Below are 17,345 nucleotides of genomic sequence, written 5' to 3' on the forward strand. Positions count from 1 at the left end.
AGGATCATAACAAATGCCCACATGAGGAAGTTGATATATTCTACCACCCCAATATAAACTCACGAATACTTGCATGATTTCTGCAAAAATATATATACAAACCAACAACAATTAAAGATAAATTTTTTCAATAAACCCTAAAATAGTAAGTTTACATAAATTTTTCAAAAACCCTACTAATATGCAAATAAACAACAAATAAGGGAGCAATGTTGAAAGATTGAAGGAAACTTACCGAAATATGACGGGAATCGCCAAGAAATCGCCAAGGAAATCGCAACCTTTGTTGTCTGCGTGCGTGAATGAGGAGCTACTGCCTTCGCCGCTGGTTTAATTCGAAGTAGAGACGCATGACGATCATGCGTCTCTCCCTAAGACGCATGAGAATCATGCGTCGTCAGTCAAATTTTAAAAAAATAAAAGACGCATGAGCGTCATGCGTCTTAGAGAGCGTCATGCGTCTGTCTCTAAGACGCATGACTCTCATGCGTCGTCAAAATAAAACGGAAAAAAAATGAGAGACGCATGACCCTCATGCGTCTCTATAAAAGACGCATGACAGTCATGCGTCTCATTAAAAAGAGACGCATGAGGGTCATGCGTCTCTCCCAAATCCGGAACAAAAAAAAACGCAGTACAAACGAGGAATGATTAATGTACTCTAGAACTAAAGAAGAAAAAACCCCTCAATGCGTAATACGGACATTAGTTTTGAGGTCAGTAATCGCCTTTCTTTTAGTACAACTTTTCCATTTTGTTCTCTGTTGTGACTCATTGTTAGAGAAAAGAAGCGAATGGGAAATTAAATCTAACACTAAGGAAATGAAATAAAAAAAATACGATTGAAATGAACGATACTCCTTCACTAACTTCTTGCGCTTGGCTTTTCCTTCACGGCTCCTTTATGAGTGATGCGTATCACTCGTGAGGGGAAATTGGCGCGGTTAAAGGTATTTCAACTATATTTAATTTGTGATGTGTGGAAATTGTGTTCTAAATTTGTGCGTCCAAGTACAGTGGTATGAGTATGAGTGAAGAGTTCAAAGCATTAAGCCTCATGTCATGTGTATTACTTCCTTCTGCGTCTGATCTGTCCATTTTTAATTGGACAATGGATAAATTGTCTATCTTGTTTGTTGATGAAGTTGGCCTTCTGGATAGTTCATAGTTGGTTAATCTAGTTTGTTGGTGCCTTATACCAAGAAAAAATGATTAGCATGTGAAATTAGCATTTCAATTTGGCTTTTATTAACTCAATTTTATGAAATTTCCCCGCAGCTTCAATTTCTTTTCTTGGATGGGCCTGGTTGATATGAAAGCTTCGACCTTTTTTTTTTGCTCTCTGCTCTGTTTTCACCTGGAGAATCTGTGCATTACTCTTTAATTTCCATGGTTTCTGCATTATTAAACTTAACCTTTCCTCACAGGTGTTTAATGACTCCTTCGTATAGCTAATATTTTCCGTACCAGATCTTGAAGCAGTTGTGTTACTTTATCTCACACTTCTGTGAACTTAGTCTCATAATAAAATTGCAAAGATTGATAATGATAAATTCTGAAGGACAATCACACTCCAAAAACTAAAGATGGACAAATTCATCCTGTCCTCTTTATGAACGGAAAAACTAGTAAACTAAAAGTAACCTACCATTGTTTTGTAATTCTATCTTCTGGCAATTCATTCTATTTACCACAAAAAGTTTCTTGTTAGACAGTTTTGACAATTTTAAGTTCAGCATTCTCTATGCTCATATTCAGCTATGTGCTGTTTGGTTTCAATCTTTCAGCCTCTACTGATTCAATGCCGTTTGTTTCATGATGGCTATGCTGTCAAGGGAACTCTGCTTTTAAATAGAAAGGTAATCATACTTCATTTGGTTCTGCAAACACCTAAATTAATTCAAGGGAGCATAAACATAAGGTTAGCAGCCAGAATAGCACCTCCAATGTGGGCCTTTCAGTCATAATCTCATGTTCTAGAATTGGTGCCTTCTATGTAAATTTGCCTGACACCATAATTTTCTATGATATTCTTTTCTGCAAATTGCGGAATACTCCGTATAACCTGTTAAAGGAGCTCGAACCCTGGAACTTTTTTCGGCTGCTTAATAAATTTGTTTTTGATTAAATCCCTGGAAATGGTAAGTCAGTCTAGAGTTATGGGAAGTGGTATTTAATTGTTGATGGGGCTTGGAAGCAGATTTCCTCGTATGTTACTTGGTGGTTTCAAATTGTAAGGATTTCAGTGTGACCTTGCATTTGATTGTGTTGTTTATTATAGTTCGTTTTATATTCTTTATTTGGGTTCCTCATCTTACAGTAACACAGAAAAGAGGGTCACCCTGGTACGTATCTTTTACATTTATTTATTTACTATTAGTTCTGCAGTAGACTATTATGTGCTAGTGCTCAGTGTATCAGCTTATTAACTTTTATAGTCTCCTTTTCTTTTGCCATTGTCTTCTTTTCACATAATATTGTACGAACTTTACTATGACTATGAGGATAACAGTCTAGTATTTCCAGTGGATGTGTGAGGTGCAACTGGTTAGAGATGTTTTTTTTGTTCTCTGGAAGTTGTGACCCATTTCTTCTTCTTCTGGCAATCGATTGCTATAGCTTGAACCAGGAAGAATTCAGATTAGGCCATCAATGATTAAGGTGCCAATGGACGAAGAATTGGAGAGTGAAGAAATTTTTACGTTCAACTCTCTGGAGATTAACACCATTAGGTATCTTCCGTGATAATTCAATTTTTCATACTTCGCTTCCATTTTTCCATTGATGATGCTAAGGTGCTTCATAAGATAAAAGGGTAACTTCCAAATAAATGTATATATGAGGTGACAAACAGGACATGTGTGATGCTACTGGGGTTCTCTGTCACCACATGTATTTGAAAGGTTAATGATCTTAATTAACACAATAAAACCTCCAAACTATAGTTCTTGTATTTCTGAAAATATGTTTGAAATCTCATAAGGTGTTTACGCCTATTTTTTGTTAACACTGTTATGAAGATAAACATCAAGTCAGGTCTCCTCACTTTTTATGGTTGGATTCTTCCTTGAATTATATCTCAATTCTCAACTAATCATCAAGGTTCTGTATAGAGTTAGGTACTGTAACCAGGAGTTCCCTTTTAGTTGATATATCGCTGTTTTGTAGTACTATATATTCAGTTACAGGAAGCCTATGAACCAATGCCTATTTCTCCTTGGGAAATATTTCCTAATTCTTATCTTCATCTATCAGTCACAGACCTAACCGCAGTTATCTTTCAAAATATTTGATTGCTTTGCTGAGCTATGGAGGAGTTCCTCAAGAGTTCTTTCTCAATTTGCTTAATAAAGCTTTAGAAGAGACGCGAAATGTCTTCTCCATTAGGCGGGCGGCTTTGAGAGGTACTTCTTGAAGACACTTTATAATTCATGTCCTAATGGTCATTAGCATGTTTCCTGCTCCCTCGATTTTCTTAAATGAGTTAATATTTCCTAGTTCAGTCCTTCAGATTTTAGCAACTAGCTCTTGCTTCTCTCCATAGAATAACTGTCTCTTACTGGTTTATATGAAAACATTGCTGCAACTTGTTTGTTAATAGAAAGATGGCTCTTCTTGCAGTTGCTTCCCTCCGTGATGACTGGGCTTTTGGTTTTATAGCCTAGAGAATGATTTGCTCTGGGGTACCTCTTGATGAACCGTTTCTCCAACATTGTCTGGGGAATTTGGAAAGTAGCGAGAGAACTAAACTTAAAGAAGGCAGGATACCAGTGAATGAAAGCTTTTACTTAATGGGGACTGCTGATCCTACTGGTGTACTACATGATGACCAAGTCTGTGTTATCCTGCATGTAAAAGTGTGCTTTTTCTCCTGATGCTTTCTTCACAATATTGGTCCCGTGGTCTGCTCAATCCACTTTCGAATGCTTGCATTGCAACTTGCAAGTTTCATATTCTCATCATGTTTTTGTGAGTTATGATTCAGTCATCCTGCATGTTACTTCTTGTAACAAATAAATACATTGCTGAGACAAAAGTAGTAGGCATCTCTTAGAAAATTGAAACACTTTTGTGTTCGACATGAATTTAGACATTGACACTATGTTCGCTCTTTAACACTTTGATCGCTCTTTGACACTTTGCTTCTCCTGATATCTTATTTACGTTTCTTCCCTGAATTTTTGTGAAGATGATATGATGAGCTCTTCTTGTCAAAAAATAATTCTCGTTGATGACTTATTCTGTGTAGTGATAGCGGTCAGATATTAGGGAATGTATTAGTATACAGGAATCCTGGAATGCATTTTGGAGATATTCATGTCATGAAGGCTGTGTATATTAAAGAATTGGAAGAGTTTGTTGGCAATGCCAAGTATGGCATTTTCTTCTCAACAAAAGGCCAGAGATCAGCAGCTTATGAAATGCCAACTGGCGATTTCGATGGTGACATGTATTGGGTTTCCAGAAACCCTGAGGTTAAAATCTATAACTCCTTTCTCCCCGCCACCCACCCCCTCTTTTCTTCTGAATTGACACGTTAAACTGCACATTAGCTGTGGGTTTGTATCTTTTCTGGTGAATAAATGTGTCATAAATTGTTGATATTTGCCCGTTTGCTTTTAGTTCATAGTTCTGTTAAATAAAGATTAAAGTCCAATTTCCAAAATTAGTCTCGTACATTTGACCCAAAAGTTACATTAAGTGTGTTAGCTTTTGGTCCTAAACAATTGTAACTATAATAACGATTTCGTAAAAAATTAACTGTTAACCGCGTTTTGACCTGATTGATGAGGTAAATATGGACTAAAATATATTGTCTAGGACCAAAAGCTAACACGCATAAAACGTGTAGGACCAAATAGGTTTTTAGCGCAAATGTACATGACCAATTTTGGACTTTAAAACACGGTTGACAGTTAAATTTTTATGGAACCGTTAAATATGGACCAAAACATATTATTTAGGACCAAAAGCTAACACACTTAATGTGTAGTACCAAATATATTTTTTGAGCAAATGTACGAGACCAATTTTGGACTTTAGTTTTGAATAAAAGACCTTTTTCAAACAACTTTTGATAGGAGCAAAAGAACACACTATTGTTGTAGTGTTTCAAGCTGAATGAATGAAACAAGTTGCAAAACCTATTTGTGTGCAAAAGTGCAATTCAAGAGGAGCATACCAATCATACATTATAAGTCCAAATAAGTAATGCAATAATTGGTAATAAAATTTCAAGTTATTGAAACATCTTCAGTCATCTTGTAATACAAACTACAATGTCTCTTGAGATATGGTTCATGGATCATGTCTCACGCTAAAGTCTTTGTATATAGAAATCCTTTCTGGGTGGAAATTTTTATCTTCAAATAATGTAATAAGGAATTACACAGATTGGGATTTTCAAATTCTCAGTTTTGTCAGATATTTTACATTTTACATAGAGTGTGTTGAATATTTGGTGGACTCTCATTTGGGCTGGTTTTAGTCTCTGGCCCATGCATTGCTGATTTGGGCCTGGCCCAAGACTCATGACTTCCACTCCAGATACAGCCACGTGTTCTCCCACTTGGATCATGGCTCTCAGCCGTCGGATTGTAGGGTGTGCTTGTTATGTGTGTGAGTCTCCTGATTCTCTATCTCATTCAATACTCTACACTCTCTCTCTTCGGATATATCTCTCTCTCTCTCTCAGAGTTCTTCGACTCTTCTTCTTCTTCCCTTCTTCTCCGACGATTCTCTGGTGATTCTGTGTGATCTTGCACGGTTGAAAGTGCTTCAGATCTTGCTACAGTAATAGAGGAAGCAACTATTTCGGTTGCTGGAGTTGGGTGGGAACTAGGGTTTCTGTTTGGAGTGTTTCTGTGCGAGGTTGTTCTCGAACGGTGTAGATCTGAAGTGTAGGAGTCTGTTAGGCTTAGAATCTGGAGTGTGAGGTCAATCACCGGCAGATTCAGCTGTGCTCCTTTGGATCTGTGTTCTGGAGAATAGGCTTGTATCATCGGCGGGTGGCTGAGCCGTTGATTGTTGTTTTCTTTGTGATTTCGTTCGGTATTCTGCCTTTATTGTACCAGATCCGTTTGGATCTATTACCTTGTGATACTAACAAGGTTTTGTTGAGTGTGCAGGGTTATTGATACTTGTCTTGAATTGATTAAGCACAAGGACTTAGTCTGTAATAGCTATTGTGTATCTTGACTGTAATAGCTAGATCTTTTGTACATATCAGTCGCTTGGTTGATGGTTTGACTGAGCCATCTTGTAACAAGACCAAAGAGGTCTCGGTAAATAGTGAATCCGGAATTCGTCTGATCCCTACAGTGGTATCAGAGCCACGGGGGGACGATTCCGGCACGCCGAGTCGCATTAAGGAGGTGGGCAAGTGGAACCCTCCCTCGAGTAGGGGGTTTGCTCTGGTAAATTGGCTGTGACTCTCTCTGTTTTCTTGTTTTTTCTGTTTAAAGCCACCCTAGGTTTGGGCTTTTGCTGCTGGTAGTAAACCTTGGCAAGGTTTTAGGCTTATCTGTGTTGTTTTCTCTGTGTTTACCTGCTTCCGTGTTTGATTGTTGTTTTTTTTCTGTCTCTCTGACCCCTTATTACCTGGCCACTAAGCACATATACTGCCTAAGTGACCCCCTGCGCCCTCCAAGAGTGAGTGCTTGCGATCTGGGATAGCCTTAGCCAGTGCTGCTCGTGACAGTCAGGGATTTGGGCTTGACCTGTGTGTATGGTGTGTTTCTTTTTGTTCTTGAGAAAATTTTTCTGTTCAGATAGCTGTTACTGCCCTCTGGGTACTTGACTTCGTGTTCTTTTGTGCTCCTTCTGTGAAAATCTGTGTTAGGCCCTAGCCTGCATGTCTCTTTTCCCTATTGTGTGCAGAGTTGTGTGTTCTTACCTTGCTCACTGTGTTTTGGCTGAATTGGTGTCCAAAATGTCTCAGCCCATTGGTTTGGTTCCATTTAATGGGAAAAATGACTTTATGATTTGGAAACAAAAATTGAAGTGTATTTTGATTCAGCAAAAGGTTTTCAAGTCTGTTGATGGTACTTTGTCTGATGATGTTTCTCCTGAAAAGCAAGATGAAATGAATGAGTTGGCTAGAGCCACTATTATTCTCAATTTATCTGACTCTGTGATTAGGAAAGTTGATCATGTTGAATCTGCCTCTGAAATGTGGAAACTCCTTGATACTCTGTTTACAGAAACTTCTATGTCCTCAAGAATGTATTTGCTTGAAAAGCTGTTTAAATTCAAACTTGATTTGTCTAAGGATATAGATGATAATGTGGATAGATTTCAGAAACTTGTGCAAGATATTAAGAGATCAGGTGATAAAACAATTGATGAATATACAAGTATTGCCCTAATGAATGTCATACCTGATTCCTATAGTGATGTAAAGGCTGCCATTAAATATGGCAGAGACTCTGCTCCTCTTGATTTAATAATTAGCTCCCTTAAATCTAAGGAACTTGATCTGAGGGAAAGGGGTTCTGACAAATCTACTGCCAATAAAGTGTTTAATGTTAGGGGTAGGTCTAATTCAAGAGGGGGATATGAATCAAATGGTGGTTCTAATAACAGATCCAACTCAAGGAAGAAATTTAGGTCCAGATCAGTAGTAGGGACCCTAAATCCTTCAGAAAATGTTACAATTGTGGAGAAACTGGACATTATAAAAAGGAATGTACCAAGCCTAAGAAGAATAAGCCTCCTCACCATAATAATAACAGCTCTCAGATTGAAAACATTGCCAGTATGGTTAAATATGAAACAACTGACAATGAATCTGTGTTTATGGTGCATGATTTGTTGAATATCAATGCTTCCCCTATGTGTCCTTATACTTCAAATGACTGGTTATGTGATTCTGGTTGTACTTTTCATGTAAGTCCCTTCAAGGAGGTGTTTTCTGACATGAAGCCTGTTTCTAGCACTTATGTGTCAATGGCTGATGACAAGAAATGTGAAATTCTTGGTATTGGCACAGTGTGTTTAAAATTTAGTAATGGCTATGTGCTTAATTTGAAGGGTGTTAGATATGTTCCAGATCTGTGTTATAACTTGATGTCATGTAATGCTCTTGAAGGTTCTGGTCTGAGTGGGAAGTGGGGGGATGGCTGTATGAAAATCTGTAAAGGTTCTATGTGCTTATTTAAAGCTCAAAAAAGGTGTGGTTTGTATGTCTGCAATGTTGTGCCTCTTACTTGTGAAAAAGCATCTGCTAATGTTGTAAAGTCTGACAAAATTTTGCTTTGGCATAATAGGCTAGGCCACATGAGTGAGAAGGGTATGAATATTCTGAAAAAACATGACATTCTATCTGATTCTGATGTCTGTGGTGAATTACCTTTCTGTGATACTTGTGTGCTTGGTAAACAACATAAAGTGACCTTTCCTACACCTGTTCCTACTAATGTGAGTAAGAATGTGCTTGAATATCTGCATATGGATGTTTGGGGACCTGCTCCTGTGTCATCTCACTCTGGTTCTGTCTATTTTCTCTCTGTTATTGATGATTTCTCAAGAAAAGTGTGGTGTTTTCTGATGAAACATAAATCTGATGTGTTTGGAAAATTTACTACTTGGAAAACATTGATTGAAAACCAAACTGGAAAGAAAATTAAAGGAATCAGAACTGACAATGGTCTTGAATTTTGTAATCAACAAATGGATGACTTATGTGCTGGGCATGGTATTAAAAGGCATAAAACTGTCCCATATTCTCCTCAACAAAATGGAGTTGCTGAGAGAATGAATAGGACTTTACTTGAAAAAGTTAGATGCATGCTTTCAAAATCTGGTTTATCAAAGAAGTTTTGGGGTGAAGCTTTATTGACTGCTACTTATCTGATAAATAGATCTCCCTCTGTTCCTTTATTGGGGCAGTGCCCTGAATGTGTTTTTACTGGAAAATCCTTGAATCTTTCTCACCTAAGGGTGTTTGGCTGCTCTGCTTTGTGCATACTAAAACTGACAAGCTTGAACCTAGGTCTAGGAAGGGTGTTTTCTTGGGTTATCCTGAGGGTGTTAAAGGATATAGGATCTGGCTTAGAGATGAGCCTGGTTTTAAAGTCATAATCAGCAGGGATGTAATCTTTAATGAAAATGAATTCCCATGTCTGAGAATGACTGATAGCTCAGCTCTAGAGAAAGTGGACAGTGACCCCTCCTAGTGAGGTGGAGTCCACAGATATACCCACTCTTGTGGAGCATCCAGTGGATGCTTCAAGTGATGTGGAGCCACCCTTTTGGAACTCTATACCAGTTTCTACTCCTAGTGAAACACCCCTTGAGGGAAATTTACCTGATAATGATGTTAATAATGTGGCTTTACCTCATGATGATATGCATGCTAGTCCTAATAGGGGGAATGCTGCTGTGCCTGCTCAGAACTTGTTGAACAGTCCTTCTGGAATCCAAAATGCTATTGATGCCTCTACTTTGAACAATTATGTGCTAGCTAGGGATAGATCCAGAAGGGTGAATGTGAATAAACCTGTTAGGTATGTAGGATTGATTGCTCTAATAAACTTGGCTTTCAATGTACATGAATCTGATGGGGATGAGCCTCAAACGTATAAGCAGGCTACAAAGTCTAAGTTTTGGGATAAGTGGCATCATGCAATGATTGAGGAAATGAATTCTTTGAAAGTAAATCTGACCTGGATCCTTGTGCCTCTGCCTCTTGGTACCTCTGTTGTTGACTGTAGGTGGTTGTATAAGCTAAAGAATGAGGTGGAGGGGCTGAGGTATAAGGCCAGATTGGTGGCTAAAGGATTTACTCAACAAGAGGGGGTAGATTATACTGAAATATTTGCTCCTGTTGTTAAGTTTACTACTGTGAGGTTAATGCTTTCATTGTGTGCTCATTTTGATTGGGAATTAAAGCAAATGGATGTTAAAACTGCCTTCTTGCATGGTGATCTTGATAAACCCATATACATGAGACAGCCTGAAGGTTTTGTAGATCCAAAGTTTCCTAATCATGTGTGTTTGCTGAAAAAGGCTCTATATGGTCTAAAACAGTCTCCTAGGCAGTGGAACATTAAGTTTAATACTTGTATGCACAATTTGGGCTTTGTGAGAAGTACTTTTGATGCTTGCTTGTATGTGAAGAACCTTGGTACTGTTCCTGTGTTTCTATTGTTGTATGTTGATGACATGCTGATCATGGGTCCTTGTTTGAAAACCATAAGTGCTGTGCAAGCTACTTTAAGCAAGAATTTTGACATGAAAGACTTAGGGGATGCTCAGAAAATTCTGGGAATTAATATTTTCAGGGATAGAAAGAATTATACTCTTGTTTTGCATCAAGAACCCTATGTGTACAAAATTCTGAAAAAATTTAATATGTATGATGCTAAGCCTGCTTCAGTGCCCTTAGCTGCTCATTTTGTGTTGAGTAAAGACCTTTGCCCTCAAACTGATCTTGAAATCAATTCCATGAAGAAAGTTCCCTATGCTAATGCTATTGGATCTGTTATGTACTTAATGGTCAGTACTAGACCTGATATTGCTTATGCTGTTTCATGCTTGAGTAGATATATGTCTAATCCTGGTCCTGTGCATTGGGAAGCTTTGAAATGGTTGTTGAGATACTTGAAGCATACTGCAAAGTATGGTCTGTGCTATTCTAAATGTGAAGAAGGTGTTAAACTTGCTGGATATGTTGATTCTAATTATGCTAATGACAGGGATAAGAGGAAGTCCACCACTTCCTATGTTTTTACTGTGTGTAGGTCTTGTATTAGCTGGAAATCACAACTGCAGCATATAGTGGCTCTGTCTACTACTGAGTCTGAATACATAGCTATCACTGAAGCCATGAAAGAAGCTGTGTGGCTAAAGGGAGTACTTTCTGAACTGAATTTTGTGAAAACTCCTCCTGTTGTGTTTTCTGATTCTCAATCTGCTATACAACTGTGTAAAAATCCTGTTTTCCATGATAGAACTAAGCACATTGATGTAAGATTTCATTACATTAGGGATATTGTAGAAAAAGGTGAAGTTTTTCTTTCTAAAGTGCACACAGATAAGAACCCAGCTGACATGGGTACTAAAGGCTTACCTCTTGAAAAGTTAATTTTCTGTATTAAGTTTTTGCATTTTGATTTTGGTTAAATTGCATGTCCCGGGGGAAAAAAGACCTCAGTTAGCTAATCCACTGTGGTAAGGGTGATGGGTGACTTGAGGCAACAAGTCCTCTTAGACTAATGGGTCTTCAACCCTCTGGTGTCTAGAGGCAACTTGATGGTTCCCAAAAATGCCAGTGAACTTTGTTCTTTGGGGCTGAGGGGGCTACCGTGTAGGCTGTGATGAATTTACACCTTAGCCGTGTGGTGCAAGCTGGTTTCCCATAATGAAGTCCAAGGTGGAGCATGTTGAATATTTGGTGGACTCTCATTTGGGCTGGTTTTAGTCTCTGGCCCATGCATTGCTGATTTGGGCCTGGCCCAAGACTCATGACTTCCACTCCAGATACAGCCACGTGTTCTCCCACTTGGATCATGGCTCTCAGCCGTCGGATTGTAGGGTGTGCTTGTTATGTGTGTGAGTCTCCTGATTCTCTATCTCATTCAATACTCTACACTCTCTCTCTTCGGATATATCTCTCTCTCTCTCTCAGAGTTCTTCGACTCTTCTTCTTCTTCCCTTCTTCTCCGACGATTCTCTGGTGATTCTGTGTGATCTTGCACGGTTGAAAGTGCTTCAGATCTTGCTACAGTAATAGAGGAAGCAACTATTTCGGTTGCTGGAGTTGGGTGGGAACTAGGGTTTCTGTTTGGAGTGTTTCTGTGCGAGGTTGTTCTCGAACGGTGTAGATCTGAAGTGTAGGAGTCTGTTAGGCTTAGAATCTGGAGTGTGAGGTCAATCACCGGCAGATTCAGCTGTGCTCCTTTGGATCTGTGTTCTGGAGAATAGGCTTGTATCATCGGCGGGTGGCTGAGCCGTTGATTGTTGTTTTCTTTGTGATTTCGTTCGGTATTCTGCCTTTATTGTACCAGATCCGTTTGGATCTATTACCTTGTGATACTAACAAGGTTTTGTTGAGTGTGCAGGGTTATTGATACTTGTCTTGAATTGATTAAGCACAAGGACTTAGTCTGTAATAGCTATTGTGTATCTTGACTGTAATAGCTAGATCTTTTGTACATATCAGTCGCTTGGTTGATGGTTTGACTGAGCCATCTTGTAACAAGACCAAAGAGGTCTCGGTAAATAGTGAATCCGGAATTCGTCCGATCCCTACAGAGTGGAATTACATAATGATGGCAGGTTATGCATGAAATTGATAACTATGCATGTTTGTCTTTCCTTCCCCATTTAGAAGTACATCCATCTATTCATGAGTTTATTTGAAGATTATAGGAAGCCAATTACTTTTGATTCGAGTGCATGTAACATTGAAGGACTGAGCTCCGCCCCAGTCAATCTAGTCTGGTGGCACAATTAGGGGCAATATTGGAACTGATGCTTGGCTTGATTTAGTAATAATGCTACTAATTAAGATGCTTGATTAGACTTAATAATTTTGTAATATGTTTTGTGTTATTATTGTGTTGTTATAATTATCATGTTGTGTTATTATTGTGTTCCTACTTTTTGTTTAAATTTATTGTGGTGTTATTATTGTGTTTGTGTTGTTATAATTATCATGTTGTGTCAACACAAACAATATCGCATCACCTTCTTGATCTTGTTTGTACAAATTAATTTGTGCTCATTTCCATGTCACATGGATCCTTAATGGACCGTGTTCGTGTTTGATCCCCGTGTTGAAACGATAATGACCCGACGAGAATCGCTAGCCTTATGTATAAACTACTTGGAATCAAGATAATTTATAATGAAAATGAAGCGGGCCAGTCGTGTCGGACAATAATGTTACAATAAGTTTAGTTCTACTAGTAGGCAAGCTTCAAGTGGGAGCTATTCACACACCATCTTTAGTGGGTAGCTGCCTAGAGCCCCAGACTAATAAAGATTCATTTTTTTTTGTTTACCTATTCCTTAGTTTTCTTTTAGGATATTATGTTTACGTAGTTTATGAATTTTACAGGGATTTGATAATTTTATGTACATAGAAGCCTAAGCATAATAGCATCAGAGTTCTGCCCAAGCTGTTATATAATTAGTATAATTGAGGCATGCCTTAACTTTTATATATTATACTAGTATAATGGTGGTGTTTGGAGATGTAAGTAAACACTGTTGAAAATTTCCTCTTAACTGTATTTTTTTAATCATATTGAATTTTTTTAAAGCAAGTGAACCATGGAGACGTGTGTACCCAGCTCCACAGGCTGAGAAGAAAGATCTGCAGCAGTATTCAAGTTTACAGTTAGAACATGAACTTTTTCAACTATTCCTTGATTCTAGGACACCGAGGTAATCACTTTTGATCACAGATGGGAGTATCTTTATGACGCATGCTTGTTTATTAGTAGTTCTATAAAGTAGTCCATGCACAGTCTATGAATTTTTTATTTCAATTAGAATGACTCATAAGCTATCTTTTTGGAGCATGAGGGAATGCTTATTCATTTTCCAAATTTCAGACCAACTCCAATTCTCCACCAGAACACCAATTTGGTTCCATTGTCACACCATTTAGCTCCAGTTGGGACCAAGTTTGTGCTGGCTTGAATGCAATAACATTTTTGATTCGTAGGTGTGAATGGGATGATTTGATTAATATTCTTTTTTGTTGGTATTGTGAGGGTTGTTGAAGTAGAAAATTTTTGAAGCTCAAATTGCGTTAAAGTGGTGCAAAATCCACGCCATACTGGTCTTATACATTGGAACTATCCTGCAATGGAAACATTTTTTGTCTCCCTCTTAAATGAAACTATCCTGCTCATTAACCAACTAATAAATAGGTAGGAAGCTAAACACAGCTAACGCATCAAAATCCTTGTGTTCTCTTTGATAATACTGTTGTGTTTGCAGAAATTCTAATAGTACTATCTAATTTTTCTGACATTTTCCATGTGCCAGCCACACCGTGGGCATTGCAGCAGATAGCTGGCTCACATACATGGATCGGCTGCTCTCTCTAGGTGTTGATCGTACAACCGAGAAAAATTCTCTGAAAGCAAAAATGCTTAAGTTGATTGACATCTACTATCACGCAATAGATGCACCAAAAGTGGCAAAAAGATAGATTTTGGTTTTATTTAGATTGTTTTGAGTGAGCTGCTTGTTTCATGTAGTTGCCCTTCTAGCATTCCTAAACTATGTTATTTGTTCTCAACCAGAGTTGTTTGATTGTACTTTGCACACACAGACACACTCGTATGCTATTCAAAATACACTATTCTTTTTCAGTATATCCATTTCCCAGAAAATCTGTAGGCTCCCCAAGTCGCTTGAATTTACATCTTTTGCACTTGGAAACTATTAAAACTATGTGTTGTGGTTTTTGCATAATTTCGGAAGCTCCAGCCATGTACATGGCGTAAGTATATTAAGTCCAGCTTAATATTGTCTTAATTTATGCCAGCTAGTTATCTCAAGGATGGGATGTTTGGTAAATTTATGATTGTGGTGACGCTGTCAATTGACAAAGAGCTGATTCAATCTCTATGTAAAGTTATGCAGAGTTTAAATATGACATGGTTTGCCTCAGCTGATATGATTGACAACTTTTGTGAGTCACCTGTAGATAGATCAACATAGTCACTCTCGTACTGATAGAACAAATAGATTTCAATTATTGTAATAATTATTCAACATCTTTGTATACCACAGAAGGTAAATTAAGGATTGTTTGATTTATCTATTACTATTTTGTTCAAGTAGCTATCATAAGGAACATATTCTACTGTTGTTTCACATTAAATATAAAGTAGATTGTATTGGTAGGAAATCATGGAGAGGATTAGTGTGTAGACCGGCTTCATGTTCCGTAGGGGATATTGTGGAGATCCTAAATCCTAATGTCAGTTTACTTTGTTGTTCTTTTTTCACCCTCAAATCTCTCTCAGTTACATATAATTTGTACTACCATGCACCAATAACAAATTATTCTCTTTTGGGAAACAGATCAGTCTACCTGATTATTTGAAAGCAGAGTTGTTTCCGCATCACATGGGAAGAGTTGTCGAGAATAGCTATCACTCCTCCTCCATATTGGGTCTAATATATGACAGAGTACAGGAATTTTAGAATGGTGATGTTCCTGGAAAAGGTGAGTGTTCCTTAAAATCAGTCACTAACATTCCTAGCAAATCATCTTATCATGAGGAACTATTTTTGCTTTTATCATGAATATAGTTTTTTTTTTCAAACTTAAACTGAGTGAAGCAAGGTGGTTCTTACCAACCAAGACTCAATTTTATGTTATCACGAAGTATGCATTGGTTTCAAACGTGAATGGTGATGCTAAGTAAGGTGACCTTGCTCTTGCAAGAAGCATCAGATTTATGGCAAGTACAACGAAATGCTACTACTATATTTATTTATTTGTTTCCTTATGGTGTAGAAATCTGGAAAATGCCACTCTTTGACATTTCAATCCCTGAGGATTATCGTATCAAGTGGAGAGATAGGTACGAGTGCTATTGCGAGGAGATGAAAAACGCCCTACAGTGCGGTGATGAAGCTAAGAGCGATGCTGCTGATGATGTGATCAAAAAGTACAAGCAGGTATGATATTTTTCCGAATGTTTATAGAAAAGAAGGCATTTATAATCAGATATATGCAAATGCAGTTGTTGTACGATGCTCCTGATATGGAGGAAAGTAGAAAGGATACTGAAGTGTTGTATGAGGAATCGCTTGCTGTATATCATGTAACATACGACATGGCGGCCAGCTCTGGTAAGGTGGAAAAATGTGGGTTTGCTTGGAGAGTGGCGGGATCTGCGCTGTGCAGTCTCTATGCCTGGAAATCAGTTGCTCCCAAGGAGAAGCCGTTGATGCTGTTACCGCCGGTCCTGCGCGACTTGTTGAACTAAGCACTCAGTCGGATCCGTTCCTATGTTGTAACGTGGTATTGCATATTAATTGTCTAGGCATTACAACTTATCTTGTAAAGTATGAAATAAATGAGAACAAGGCTTCGGCTTTGTAGGGACATGTTTCGTGTAGATATTATGTTTAAACCCATTCCAACCCTTGTGCTAATTCCGGTCACAACCAACTCCCTCTTCTACAAGTATAAAACCTATTAATTGTTGAACTCAATGGGTCAACTTAAACAAGCCAATACAGATGCAAAAGTTAGTTGGTTGTAAAAGTTTGCTGTGAGAGTGTTTGTCCGATGTGATCGACTCCACTCATTCATGCTTGGTGTGTATTAATGTGAATCACATTTTTGTGATTTTATGCAATTTTAAGTGTTTTTACATACCTAATGTGGTAAGTTTGCTTTTATAATATAGTAACTCGTGGCAAAGTAGACAAAATGAAGAAGATCAAATTGTAAACAGTAATCGCCTACAAAGATTATTTCCAAACTGTTACGATCTTTCGTCGTGATCGCCCTATCTTTGACCGTAACTTCTCATACACACGCAATATCACCAACTCGAGCTAAGAAGAACGAATAGGAATTATATTGATCGAAGAATGTCACACTTACAACGCAAGGAAATCGGGTAGGAACCAATAGGAGCTGTAGATCCACGATCTACAGCTAACATGAACAACACACACACAATTCTCAACAACACAAATGAGCTAGCTTCACTCTTATTTATACTTATTTCTCCCGCGCTAAACTTCATATATCCACGTCAACTCCACGTCAGCGTAAGCATGTGTATGTCACGTGATGATTGCCAGCTGGCTTGAGTTAGTTACACAGCAACTAACTCCTAACTCCCAACGGTAATTTCCCACGGCTTCATTTTGTAGCTCGCCATCTTATGTTGCATGCATTTTACGCATGAATGATCATGCATGCAACAATACCCCCCACTTAAGGTTCCTTGTCCTCAAGGAACCAAGGAAAACGCTCTTTAATTACGTCAGCGAATTCCCAAGAAGCATCGGCAGGGGATCTATCTTTCCAATGGATCAGCCATTTTGTAACCGCTTGATTGTGTCGCTTCACCATTTTTCTATCCAAAATAGCTTGCGGTATAGCATCATTGATATGAGATATAGTTGGTAGATCCGAAATAGGCCCGAGAGGAGGTGCAGCGGGCTTCAGTAAAGAAACATGAAAGACATCATGTATAGTAGCCGATGAGGGTAATAAATTCAGCTTATAAGCTACCTTCCCCATTCTGTCCACGATCTGATATGGTCCAAAAAACTTAGCTTCGAACTTGTGGTGTTTGCCTCGAATAGATTTCTGTCTATAGTCTTGAAGCTTAAGCCAAACCCTATCACCA

General features: G+C 38.2%; 2 protein-coding genes across 12 annotated transcripts; both read left to right on the plus strand.

Annotated features, from left to right (window-relative positions):
• The first annotated feature begins 767 nt into the window (after nt 1–767).
• On the plus strand, nt 768–4,118 carry LOC121780314 (probable RNA-dependent RNA polymerase 5). Of its 3 annotated transcripts, none has more exons than XM_042177877.1 (5): nt 768–950; nt 1,279–1,859; nt 2,620–2,732; nt 3,256–3,404; nt 3,622–4,118. In XM_042177877.1, exons 2-5 carry the CDS (start codon nt 1,761–1,763, stop codon nt 3,663–3,665), a joined length of 405 nt encoding a protein of 134 aa, XP_042033811.1. In that variant the 5' UTR covers nt 768–950; nt 1,279–1,760; the 3' UTR covers nt 3,666–4,118. The 3 variants fall into 3 exon arrangements, with proteins under 3 accessions (XP_042033811.1, XP_042033809.1, XP_042033812.1); XM_042177875.1 differs by having other exon boundaries at nt 1,788–1,859; XM_042177878.1 differs by lacking the exon at nt 1,279–1,859.
• An 8,785-nt stretch (nt 4,119–12,903) lies between these two features.
• LOC121780315 (probable RNA-dependent RNA polymerase 3) lies at nt 12,904–16,119 on the plus strand. 9 transcript variants are annotated; one of them, XR_006045994.1, is made up of 4 exons: nt 12,904–15,193; nt 15,310–15,396; nt 15,488–15,651; nt 15,717–16,119. XR_006045994.1 is itself a non-coding variant. In XM_042177881.1 (4 exons), exons 3-4 carry the CDS (start codon nt 15,499–15,501, stop codon nt 15,960–15,962), a joined length of 399 nt encoding a protein of 132 aa, XP_042033815.1. In that variant the 5' UTR covers nt 12,906–14,063; nt 15,049–15,193; nt 15,488–15,498; the 3' UTR covers nt 15,963–16,119. The 9 variants fall into 9 exon arrangements, 5 of the variants coding, with proteins under 5 accessions (XP_042033815.1, XP_042033814.1, XP_042033816.1 ...); XR_006045992.1 differs by lacking the exon at nt 15,310–15,396 and having other exon boundaries at nt 12,904–13,883; nt 14,002–15,193; XR_006045993.1 differs by lacking the exon at nt 15,310–15,396 and having other exon boundaries at nt 12,905–14,944; nt 15,049–15,193.
• Nucleotides 16,120–17,345: the final 1,226 nt, after the last annotated feature.

Source organism: Salvia splendens, chromosome 19 (assembly GCF_004379255.2).
Source record: "Salvia splendens isolate huo1 chromosome 19, SspV2, whole genome shotgun sequence".
In the NCBI taxonomy this organism is placed as follows: Eukaryota; Viridiplantae; Streptophyta; class Magnoliopsida; order Lamiales; family Lamiaceae; genus Salvia; species Salvia splendens.

Coding starts and splice junctions, on each gene's coding strand:
- LOC121780315 (XM_042177879.1), top strand. CDS start 15,499: ATGCCACTCTTTGACATTTCAATCCCTGAGGATTATCGTATCAAGTGG. Junction 15,652..15,716: donor TGATCAAAAAGTACAAGCAG/GTATGATATTTT, acceptor ATGCAAATGCAG/TTGTTGTACGATGCTCCTGA.
- LOC121780314 (XM_042177875.1), top strand. CDS start 912: ATGCGTATCACTCGTGAGGGGAAATTGGCGCGGTTAAAG. Junction 951..1,787: donor GGAAATTGGCGCGGTTAAAG/GTATTTCAACTA, acceptor TCAATCTTTCAG/CCTCTACTGATTCAATGCCG. Junction 3,405..3,621: donor TAGGCGGGCGGCTTTGAGAG/GTACTTCTTGAA, acceptor CTCTTCTTGCAG/TTGCTTCCCTCCGTGATGAC.